This window comes from Mauremys mutica, chromosome 3, assembly GCF_020497125.1.
Source record: "Mauremys mutica isolate MM-2020 ecotype Southern chromosome 3, ASM2049712v1, whole genome shotgun sequence".
NCBI classification, from domain to species: domain Eukaryota; kingdom Metazoa; phylum Chordata; order Testudines; family Geoemydidae; genus Mauremys; species Mauremys mutica.
This window is the reverse complement of record NC_059074.1, coordinates 131,129,366-131,141,975: the sequence shown is the minus strand read 5'-3', so window position 1 is coordinate 131,141,975 and position 12,610 is coordinate 131,129,366. Positions and strand designations below refer to the sequence as shown.

The following is a 12,610-nucleotide window of genomic DNA, read 5'->3' as shown; positions in this document are numbered from 1 at the left end:
TTTTTTTGGAAACTTTTTAGTGTCTTCATGATATAATTGATCTATTGTATTTATTACATATCTTCATAAAGCTGAAGATTCTCTAACATTTTTGCTGACTAAATTCTAGATTAGGATATAATAAAGAGGAGAAACTACTCAGTTTGTATGATATTATATGCCAGTAGAATGGCTGTTACTTATTGGGTATTGAAATGCAGGCTAAGTTATTATTGTTTAATACTAAACAATATTCCTTCTGTTCTGAAATGGTTCCAATGTTTGTCTAGGTTAAGATTAAACCAAGTTTAACTGGCAGCACTAGTAGATTTTCATGTTTGGGATTGCATTTATTCTGGGGTTTTGTTTTTGCACTTTGAGGAGCATTTTGCCCTGTACTGTAAATTGATGTGTCTGGAATACAAAGGTGAGTGTAGGTAAAATGTTCATTTTCTTTGAACTACCTTGCATGCATGAAATAGCATTGCCTTTCCAACTCTCCTCCTTGTAAATATTTTATATTTAAATTCATATAACTAATATATATTATTTGATAATTGTATCCCAAGGTACCAGTATCTAATTGAACCTTTGGGCCGGTATGTCTGACTTCATTTGATGAACTTTCTACTTTGATGTTGTTCCAAAACTATTTACATTTTTGACTGTTCCCTCAAGGTAATTATGGGGTTGGCTAAGAACAAAGTATCATCATCAACATATAAGGAAATTTTGTGCTGGGGATCCTTTAACAATGTTGTTGCAGTGGATTCTTTTAGCGAGTGATTCCATTGTCAAGGTAAAAAATACAGGTAACACACAACATCCCTGCTTGGTGCTTCCAGACTGAATGAAAACTTCTGATTATATCCACTGTTCTTCATCTTCATAGCAGGTTACAGATATAAAGTTTTTGTCCATCTAAGAAAGTTATCCACAATTCCATATTGTTCTGAACTGCTCTAAAATAATTCCACTCTACTTGATTAAATGCTTTCTTAGCCTCTAATGCTAAAATACAGAATCATTTATTTGATTAGTCAGATAAAATAATCCCTCAACAGTCATCTAACAGTCTGTTACCTGCCTGTCTCTTCTTTGCATATATAAGTGGATGATATTTTGTTTAAACCACTAGCCTACACCTTGGCCAATATTTTTTTTACAGGTCAGTTCATACCCCTCGATTGTGTCTTTTTTGAGGAGTCACTCACTTTAGTCCCTAAGTTATTAATATCCACACGTTTGGATATTAATTTACTGCTGAAAATGATTTACATCAAAAATAAATAATCATTAAACAGATTGTACAGTTGTTTATATTAAAGCCCCATTATCTTTTAAGTTTCCTCTTTGAATAAAATTGTGTCACTGTGAAAGGACATGCCCTCACACTGGTATGGCGGAGGCTAACAAGCTCCTGTGGGTCTATTCCACACTAACGTACCTGCAAGGCTCCTCCAGGTTGAACAAGGAGGAGGAGGAGTTTAAGGGGGGAAATTTACCTAGGAAGGACGGTGAAAAGGAAGAAGGCTGCTCCACCCAGAGGCTGCTGGTAACAGAGATAGTCCAGCTGAAGAGGAGACAGCCACAAGATGCATCGCTCCTTAAGCCGCCCTGACTGACAGCAAAGCAATACACCCCAGGAAGAGGCATAGAAGGTAAACCCCGCAAAGGAGACTGAGCCCTTAAAACTGAGTATCTACATGCTGCCTGATAGACCGGTCCTCGTAAGGAGAAGGGAAGAGGAGGAGCCAACTGTCTGCCTGTGGGTGGTTGCCCTCAGAAAGCTCCCCCAAGGGCTGCCAATTGGGGGAAAAGAGAGGGTAAGCAACAGACAGAGGGACCTGGGGAGGGGGGTCCATGGAGCCCTGTCCCCCACCATCCCCGCCATTTGGGGTCTGTTGCACGTCATGATCCACATTTGGGCCTTGGGAAATTGAGAGAGATGAGTTAGTAGGATGACAGCTGGACATTTACTGATTTAGGGAGGATTAGTAGAAATGCTTCTTTTATTGATGCCGTAAGCTTCTTCCCTATCAATGTGGTATTGAAAACATCTGCCAGTGGGTTTATTAGCACTTTTTGAACAGTTTTATAGAAAGGATGCCAATCTACACCAGAGGGTCTATCTGACTTAAAATCTGAGATAGCTGTCCCTCAACATCATGCCCACTAAACCAATTAACACAGCATATACCCTCAAGGGAACTTTCCCATACACCATCTAATCATTAGTTTCTAAATATATGTTTAGTAAAATAACTGAATATTCTGCATCTCTTTGTGTGTGTCTTAGTGTCCCTTTAATGGACCATTAATGTACATATGATTCCTGCTTTAAATGTCATTTCTGATTATAGTCAACCCTATTTAGCCTTGTCTTGATTATTCATCTCAAGTAAGAGCCTTGCATTTATTTGGGAATTATTTTCTTTTTCTCTTGCTCATTCTCAATGTCCTTCCCTGGCAACTCAGTATTTTTTTCTACTAGTATCCAGAAAAATTGAATAAGTTACTTCTCTTCTTTTAGATCTTTCATAATGGTTGTACTCTTGTAGGACAAGAGAACTTTGAATCAGAAACTGCATCTGTATCTTAGGTATTTCCCCCTCCTTCCTCCTGCCACCTGCAGTTCTTCAGTTTACTTTATTTTTCTGCACCACCTCAGTATATTAGCTGATAAATCTTGACCTTTTCTATCAAGAGGTCTTTTTGTTGACAGTAACATAACTGTACAATTATGTCACTGCAACAATTTTTTAATGCTTGAAGAGAGAAGACTGAGAGCCCTATCAGTTGTTACTTCCTCCACTGCACTAAGATTTAAAATGTCCTCATTCTTAACTAATAACATAAGATTGCCTCTCTTATTTTCACATTGTTCCTTCTTTCACAGTTCTCCAGATCACCAACTGTAGAGAACATGGGTTAAATTTTCAAAAGTGTCTATATGACTTAGGACTAAGTCGCTTTTTAAAACTTTACCCTATATTTTCCTCTTAACTGCTTGACTTTGGCCTGCAGATTCACTAGTACATATTCATCCTCCCCAACTCTGATCTCAACTGTATCTTTTTTCTATATCCATTAGTTTAGAGTGAATGTCCATTTTGACAGAGCTGGCCAAAAATTCCTTGACAGGGAACTTTTCTGTCAGAAAATGCTGATTTCATTGGAAGTAAAAACGTTTTGTGAAGACAATTCTATTTCTCCAAAATTACAGTGGAAGACGAGCAAGGGAAAAACAGTTATTAATCTTTCCTTAACTGTTGTTCATCGAAATGCGTTGCACATGTCCATTCGAATGTAGCTGTGTGCACACCCTGAGCACAGTTGCCACAAATTTTTGCATTAGTGGTATCCATTGGGTTGGCTCTGGCGCCCTCTGGTGCCATGCGCTCATAGCGCTGATATAAGGGCCTCCACCAACCCCATGGCCCTTCAGTTCCTTCTTTTCAGCCAATTCTGAAGAGGGATAAGAGGGCAGGTCTTGGAATGGACATGTGCAACATCTCAAAGAACAACAGTTACAAAAAGATTAGTAACAGTTTTTCTTTTTTGAGTGATTGCACATGTCCATTCCAATGTAGGTGACTCTCAATCAGTTGAACAAGTGGAGGGCTCAGAGTTTAGTTGACATGCTGACTCTAGTACCGCTCTGCCAAATCCAACATCATCTCTAGCCTGCTGAGTGATAGCACGATGACAAGTAAATGTGTGTACTGATGACCAAGTTGCTGTTCTACAAATGTTGTGGATAGGCATTTGCACTAAAAACGCTGCCAAAGACGCTTGTGCTCTTGTAGAATGAGCTGTCAGAACATGAGGGGCAGGAACCCCTGTCAGGTCATAACACATGAGGATACATGACGTGATCCATAATGAAATTCTCAGAGCTGAGACAGAAAGACCTTTCATCCTGTCTGAAATGGCTACAAACGGTTGCATAGTTTTCCGAAACAGCTTGGTCCTTTCTATGTAGAAAACCAGAGCATGCCTAACTTGTAGCAAGTTGAGTCTCTGCTCTTCCCTGTTTGTATGTGGTTTTGGATAGAAAACTGGTAGGAAGATTGCTCTGGAACCGGGAAACCACCTTTGGAAGGAAAGATGGATGAAGACGCAATTGGACTTTGTCCTTGAAGAATACAGTATAAGGTGGCTCTGACATGAAGGTAAGGATCTCAATCTCTTCTGGCCAAAGTGATGGCCACTAAGAAGGTCAACTTCAAGGACAGGTACAGAAGGGAGCAATTTGCCAACAGTTCAAACAGGGGGGTCTGTCAGTTTTGATAAAACCAGGTTGAGGTCCTGGGAGGTGGAGGGGCTATTGGGTGTCGCACATGGGGGTACATCCTCTCAAGGCCCTTAAGAAAACCATTAGAAATGTCATAGGGGTGAAAGGCTGACATTGCAACCAGGTGGACTCTAAGGCCTGGTCTACACTAGGACTTTAATTCGAATTTAGCAGCGTTAATTCGAATTAACCACGCACCCGTCCACACCAGGAAGCCATTTAATTCGACATAGAGGGCTCTTTAGTTCGAATTCTGTACTCCTCCCCAACGAGGGGAGTAGCGCTAAATTCGACATGGCTATGTCGAATTATGCTAGGTGTGGATGCAAATCGAACTTAGTAGCTCCGGGAGCTATCCCACACTGCACCACTCTGTTGACGCTCTGGACAGCAGTCCGAGCTTGGATGCTCTGACCAGCCACACAGGAAAAGTCCCGGGGAAATTTGAATTCCTTTTCCTGTCTGGACAGTTAGAATCTCATTTCGTGGTTGGACATCGGGGCGAGCTCAGCAGCACCGGCAGCAATGCAGAGCTCTCCAGCAGAGGAGTTCATGTAATCTCTGAATAGAAAGAGGGACCCAGCATAGACTGACCGGGAAGTCTTGGATCTGATCGGTGTGTGGGGCGAGGAGCCCTCAACTTCTCCCACTGACTTCAGCGGAGGCTGTGGGTACACTGAATTCAGTGGGATTTGTGGTTTACACTAAGCTCAGCACCTTGCAGGAACGGGCTCATATTCAGAAAATAAAACTCCTCCTAAACTGCAATATAAAGATACTCCTCAGACTGACTGTGTCAAAGGCTTTTCACTTTCTACCTCTGTTCTTCTTTCTTTTCCCTAGAGCACAACTGCGTAAAGAAAAATCTCTAGTCAGATGCCTCATGACTGGACAGTTGCAACAGCAGTCATGTTTCTCCCCTTTTACAAAGTTTTATTACACCTTCGAAAAAAAATTATTTAATCTTCAAAACCCCACCAGTAACAAAGAAATGCAAAGAAGTCAAGTCACATGACTCACACATACCAAGCAAACACTGCCAGTGCAGAAAAACAAAAAGAGCCCATGGAAGAGAACAGCACGAACTTACAGAACTGAAGCCCATAATCCTTACTCACTGAAGTAAATGGGAGTTTTGTCTCAGTAAGGATTGCAAGATTGCACTCAAACAGATTATTCTGTCGAATATCAAACTTCAGAATAATTTGCTCCTGTTTTGTCAGAGGTTAACAGTTATCATTCCTGCCAGCATATGAAAGCAAAATATAGACATCTGGGAAAGGAAAAATGAAGGAACACTTTATAAAATCCTTGTAATACTCTTGAACTAGAAGAGCTTTTCAGAGGGCCAGAGTGAAAAAATGGTAATTTGCTGAGAAACAGTGCTGTCACTCCTAAAAAGGCATGCAACAGCAACATATTCATAACACTGAGAAGACAGTTTACAGACGCATTAAATTGTCTCTTGCATCCCTTGCTGAACCCTAAGCAACCTCTTTTAAAAACTAGTACAAAATGTTTTGCTACGGAAGATTTCACTTGATGAACACATTTTATTTTCTAAAAGTGTCAAAATCTGATGCACCAGTTCTTAATGGCTTCTTCACTCTCGCAACACAAAGAACTGTAAATCTGGTTTCTGGCTACTTTGCACAAAGCAGCTGGAGAATACTGGTGAATCTGGTGCGTGGGTCCAAAAAAAATACACAGATCCATGTTTCTGTAACATATGCACAAGAAAATCCATTACAGATCTGACCTTGCAATCCTTACCCAAGCAAAACATAAGGGGTTGTAGTCTGTAACAGAATCGTGGAAGACTATGGAAATTGAGGATGTTTGGCATCTTGCAGGGATCAGGGCCCTAATTATTTCCATTTGGATTTTGTTTGATGATGAAGTCTGCATTCAAATTTTACATTATGCAGCTGTAGAAAACAGTACATGTGATGCCTCATGATACTTCATTCTAAAATTATGTATGCTTTTGTAAATATTACTATAGCTTCTAATTAAGAGAGCAAATAGCCACAGCACAGGTCATGTGTGTCCTTCTGGCACATATAAAATACACACTGACCTCTTTCTTTAATTTGGTGCAAGACTGAACACATTTTTTGCCTGAATCCATACCTCCTCTACTTTGGCTTATCCTCTGTAGCAGGTGCCTAATGGAGAGGTATCTATTTACATGTGTGGGAAAGACTTTCTGAACTACAAAAGCCAGCTCTTTAACTTGGAAACTAAATTATGCTTAGTCTTTTTTCCTTAGTAAATGGTGCAGTAATCCCAAATAAGTGGCATGTAACCCTGTCATGAATCAGGCTCTGTATTCACATTTCAGTGTTTTACAGGTTGTAAATAATACGCACGAGTGCATCCAAGGACCAAATTGCTCTTTTGCTGCCAACATTAGTTGTTTAATGATCTAAACAGCAGAAGCTACCAATTATTGTATTCCATTTTACAGTGTCATTTAAAACCCATACATGTAATTATTACACGTTTTGTTATTTTTATGGCTCTTCTGATACTGAAGAGTGGTGGGTACTTTTAACATGTACTGATCACATATTTATACATTTGGACTATGGCGAAGATACCACATTCTCAGTACGACTATTACATACCCCCCTCACTAAACATTTTCTAAGACATTGTGGTAATTACACAAGGAATCTTTCTTTTCTAGGAAATCAGTGTGAATATGTCCAATGCTAGTATGAACTGAAAGTCATTACCATCATATCTCTTATCACGTAAACCTTACCTGATACAGCAAGCATTTTGGCTTCAAGTAAAGCTGGTAGTTGGGTCTCAATATCACTCACTTTTCTCCTCAAAGTACTGCATAGTTTCTGACTTGCACAAACCTAAATTAAGGCAGACAGCCATGATATATAATTCATTCATGAAAAAATATAAAGGCAATTTAAATAGGACTTCAAATGTTCTTGGTTTCCAGACATGACATAACATTCTACCATAAGGTAAAAAAACTTAATAAAAAGTGATGTGTGATACTTCTGTAAAGACATGTATCAGAATTCATTGGCTTTGCAACACATTCCAATATAAAAACGAGAAAACAGTATTGTATTATTAGATATCCACATGAGAGAACTAACACAGAGTATGTTTCAGTAGTAGATATCATGAGCGTTTAAGCAGAAGGCCAAGATTATGAACTTTGCACCAATGGCCTATTTTCAATAATGATGTCTGGTAACCAGTGGAATTCAGGTAAACAGAGGTTTGGGGTTTAAGGGTATCTCATCTAGATGCGATATATCGAACTCCGAACGCGCTCCCGTCGACTCCGGAACTCCACTACCGCGAACGGCGGTGGCGGAGTCGACGGGGGAGCCGCGGACTTCGATCCTACGCCGTGAGGACGGGTAAGTACTTCGAACTAAGGTACTTCGAGTTCAGCTACGCGAACTTGCGTACCTTAGTTCGAACCACCCCCCCTAGTGTAGACCAGGCCTAAGAGTCAGTAACACAAAATGTACAGGTAATTTGTTTATCAAAAATAACTTCCCAGACCCCTTCTTAACTGAAACATCAAATTCTGCTATACTACTATGGTTGGGCAATGGAGAGAGCCTACAGTAGTTCAAGACATTGTAGTTAGTTTCATATTCAGTAGCTGCTACTGCATCGGTATGTAGCGCAGGGTTTCTGCTGAAAGACTTCTGTGACACCTCCCGGGAGCTCTCAAGGTTGCGAGGCACCACGCTACCACCCGCCCTTAGCTTGAGGAAGCCTTGTCTGTGCCTGCCAGGAGTCAGCTCCCCAACTCCATTGGCCACGGGCAACACAAGCCCTCCCCTCTAGGCCTCACAGGCCCCACTGTCTCACTACAAGTTAGCAATAGGCACAGTCCGACTCTTGAGCTCTCTGAGCATCTCCCTGGAGTGTCCAGCCAATGGTACACTGGGCACTTGCAGTATTCACAGATTCACTTTTTCCGAAGAAACAGTGGCCTCCAGCTTCCCAGTTTCACCTCAAATCACCTCTCCACTTAACACGTAGCACTTAGATATGTTTATAGTGAAATCAAGTATAAGTTTATTTAACAAAGCACAGAGATTCAAACGATAGCAAGAAGTATTTGAAACAAATGGCAACATATAAAATAAAATCATAAACACACATTCTAGATACCAGACTTAATTAACACTCTTGTGTCTTGTAGAGTTTAGTTCACTCAAACTCCTTTCAGTGTTTTATACCCAGCCTTGGCTGTGACATGAGGCTGACATGCTGTCAGCTTGCCTTCTACATGAAGGATTCAATGTGTTTCTTTGCCCCCACTAGATATACCAGAACAGTCCTTTGTCTTTTTTCATAAAGAGGACACCTCCTGCTGTTCATTTCATTTTGTAGATTTTGCAATCTCTTATTTAGCCTGGAAGGGGGTTCAGTATGCATATAGACATACAATAAATAATACCCAAACGACCAAACAGGAAAAGAGATATCTCTTACCTCCTGCCTGAAAGGAACATTTCTGTGGTATGTCACCTCTTGGTGACCTGCCTAAACGCCAAGACCTTACGATCATAATTTTTAGTATAGATTCCTAATTCCTTATATATTAAAAGTACATTTTGCAAGGATTATGATGACCAGTGAGCCACTGGCTCTCAGCAGAGACCTCACATGTTACCCTTTGGTGAACTATTATGCAAATATCCAACCCACAATATTCCTGTAAAACCATATGCATCTCCTGTGCCTTTTGCCATTTGGCACCAAGTCCCTGGGTCACAACTTCCAGGTTCAAAAATATAACTAGATCTGCCAGAGGGACTGTGAAAAGCCAAAGCACAGGATGATAGCTAGTATGGGGAATAGAGGGAGGAGAAAACTGATATGAAAACAAACAATACTTTATATTTAATGTACATTACCACCCCAACCCTCCGCCCCAGCCCTGAGCCCCTTCCTGCACCCAAACTCCCTGCCAGAGCCTGAACCCTGCACCCCCTTCTGCACCCCAACCCCCTGCTCCAGCCTCAGCTCAGATCCCCTTCTCATGCTCCAAACCCCTCAGCCCCATCCCACAACTCCTGCACCCCAACCTCCTGCCCCAGCCCGATGAAAGTGAGGGTGGGGGAGAGCGAACGTTGGAGGGAGGGGGATGGAGTGGATGGGGCCTTGGGGAAATGGCGGGGAAGGGTGCGGGGCAAGGTGTTTGGATGTGGAGGAGCACGTGGTTCAGACATCCCTTATGGGAGGATCTAATAATAGAGAATCTCTACGTCCTAGTGAGGACGAGAGGATGGAAAATGATAAAGTACAGGCAGGGTCTGATCAGAAACAATCAAATAAAAAAGAGTCCCATTCAATTACATCATGTAATGTCAGACAGCTAAAAGGAGACAAGTTTTAAAGTGCTTATATACCAATGCTAAAAGTCTAAATAATAAAATGGGTGAACTAGAGTGCCTTGTATTAAATTAGGATATTGATATAATGGGCATCACAGAAACTTGGTGGAATGAGGATAATCAATGGGATACAGTAATACCAGGGTACAAAATATATCCGAAGGACAGAACAGGTCGTGCTGGTGGGGGAGTGGCATTATATGTGAAAGAAAGTGTAGACTCAAATGAAGTAAAAATTGTAAACTAATCAAACTGTACCATAGAATCTCTATGGATAGAAATTCCATGCTCTAATAAGAAGAATATAATGGTAGGGATATATTACCGACCACCTGACCAGGATGGTGATGGTGACTGTGAAATGCTCAGGGAGATTAGAGAGGCTATTAAAATAAAAAACTCAATAATAATGGGGGATTTCAATTATCCCCATATTGACTGGGTACATGTCACCTCAGGACAGGATGCAGAGATAAAGTTTCTTGACACCTTAAATGACTGCTTCTTGGAGCAGTTGATCCTGGAACCCACCAGAGGAGAGGCAATTCTTCATTTAGACCTAAGTGGAGCACAGGATCTAGTCCAAAAGGTGAATATAGCTGAACCGCTTGGTAATAGTGACCATAATATAATTAAATTCAATATCCCTGTGGCAGGAAAAACATCACAACAGCCCAACACTGTAGCATTTAATTTCAAAAGGGGAACTACACAAAATGAGGTGGTTAGTTAAACAGAAATTAAAGGGTACAGTGCCAAAAGTGAAATCTCTGCAAGCTGCGTGGAAACTTTTAAAGACACCATAATAGAGGCTCAACTTAAATGTATACCTCAAATTAAAAAAAAACAGTAAAAGAACCAAAAAAGAGCCACCGTGGCTAAACAACAAAGTACAAGAAGCAGTGAGCGGCAAAAAGGCATCCTTTAAAAAGTGGAAGTTAAATCCTAGTGAGGAAAATAGAAAGGAGCACAAACACTGGCAAATGAAATGTAAAAATACAATTAGGAAGGCCAAAAAAGAATTTGAGGAACAGTTAGCCAAAGACTCAAAAAGTAATAGCAATTTTTATTTAAAGTACAACAGAAGCAGGAAGCCTGCCAAACAACCAGTGGGGCCACTGGACGATCGAGGTGCTAAAGGAGCACTCAAGGACGATAAGGCCATTGTGGAGAAACTAAATGAATTCTTTGCATCGGTCTTCATGGCTGAGGATGTGAAGGAGATTCCCAAATCTGAGCCATTCTTCTTAGGTGACAGATCTGAGGAACTGTCCCAGATTGAGGTATCATTAGAGGAGGTTTTGGAACAAATTGATAAATTAAACAGCAATAAGTCACCAGGACCAGATGGTATTCACCCAAGAGTTCTGAAGGAACTCAAAAGTGAAATTGCAGAACTACTAACTATAGTCTGTAACCTATCATTTAAATCAGCTACTGCACCAGATGACTGGAGGATAGCTAATGTGACACCAATTTTTAAAAAGGGTTCCAGAGGTGATTCCGGCAATTACAGGTCTGTAAGCCTGACTTCAGTACCAGGCAAACTGGTTGAAACTATAATAAAGAATAATATTGTTAGACATATAGATGAACATAATTTGTTGAGGAAGAGTCAACATGGTTTTAGTAAAGGGAAATCATGCCTCACCAATCTATTAGAATTCTTTGAGAGGGTCAACAAGCATGTGGACAAGGAGGATCCAGTGGATATAGTGTACTTAGATTTTCAGAAAGCCTTTGACAAGGTTCCTCACCAAAGGCTCTTACGCAAAGTAAGCTGCCACAGGATAAGAGGGAAGGTGCTCTCATGGATTGGTAACTGGTTAAAAGATAGGAAACAAAGGGTAGGAATAAATGGTCAGTTTTCAGAATGGAAAGCAGTAAATAATGGTGTCCTCCAGGGGTCTGATCTGGGACCAGTCCTATTCAACATATTCATAAATGATCTGGAAAAAGGGGTAAACAGTGAGGTGGCAAAATTTTCAGATGATACAAAATTATTAAAGATAGTAAAGACCCAGGCAGACTGTGAAGAGCTACAAAAGGATCTCTCAAAACTAGGTGACTGGGCAACAAAATGGCAGATGAAATTTAATGTTGATAAATGCAAAGTAATGCACATTGGAAAGCATAATCGCAACTATACATATAAAATGATGGGGTCTAAATTAGCTGTTACCACTCAAGAAAGATCTTGGAGTCATTGTGGATAGTTCTCTGAAAATATCCACTCAATATGCAGCGGCAGTCAAAAAAGCGAACAGAATGCTGGGAATAATTAAGAAGGGGATAAAAAATAGGACAGAAAATATCATGCTGCCTCCATATAAATCCTTGAGTACTGTGTGCAAAAGTGGTCACCCCATCTCAAAAAAGATATATTGGAATTGGAAAAGGTTCAGAAAAGGGCAACAAAAATGATTAGGAGTGTGGAACAGCTTCCGTATGAGGAGAGATTAATAAGACTGGGATTTTTCAGCTTGAAAAGAGACAGCTAAGGGGAGATATGATTGAGGTCTGTAAAATCATGACTGGTGTAGAGAAAGTAGATAAGGAAGTGTTATTTACTACTTTTCATAAACACAAAAACTAGGGGTCACCAAATGAAATTAATAGGCAGCAGATTTAAAACAAATAAAAGGAAGTATTTCTTCACACAATACACAGTCAACCTGTGGAACTCCTTGCCAGAGGATGTTGTGAAGGCCAAGACCATAACTGGGTTCAAAAAAGAACTAAATAAATTCACAGAGGATAGGTCCATCAATGGCTATTAGCCAGGATGGGCAGGAATGGCATCCCTAGCCTCTGTTTGCCAGAAGCTGGGAGTGGGCAACATGGGATGGATCATTTGATGATTACCTGTTCTGTTCATTCCCTCTGGGGCATCTGGCACTGTCGAAAGACAGAATACTGAGCTAGATGGACCTTTAGT

The 12,610-nt window shown here is 40.6% G+C and overlaps 1 protein-coding gene across 1 annotated transcript in view; it reads right to left on the bottom strand.

Annotated features, from left to right (window-relative positions):
• The window catches only part of DISC1 (DISC1 scaffold protein), a 356,636-nt gene that overhangs the window by 181,286 nt on the left and 162,740 nt on the right, over nucleotides 1–12,610 (bottom strand). Inside the window, 1 exon segment of the mRNA XM_045011010.1 lies at nucleotides 7,047–7,149. Within this exon segment, the coding sequence (XP_044866945.1) occupies nucleotides 7,047–7,149 (103 nt within the window).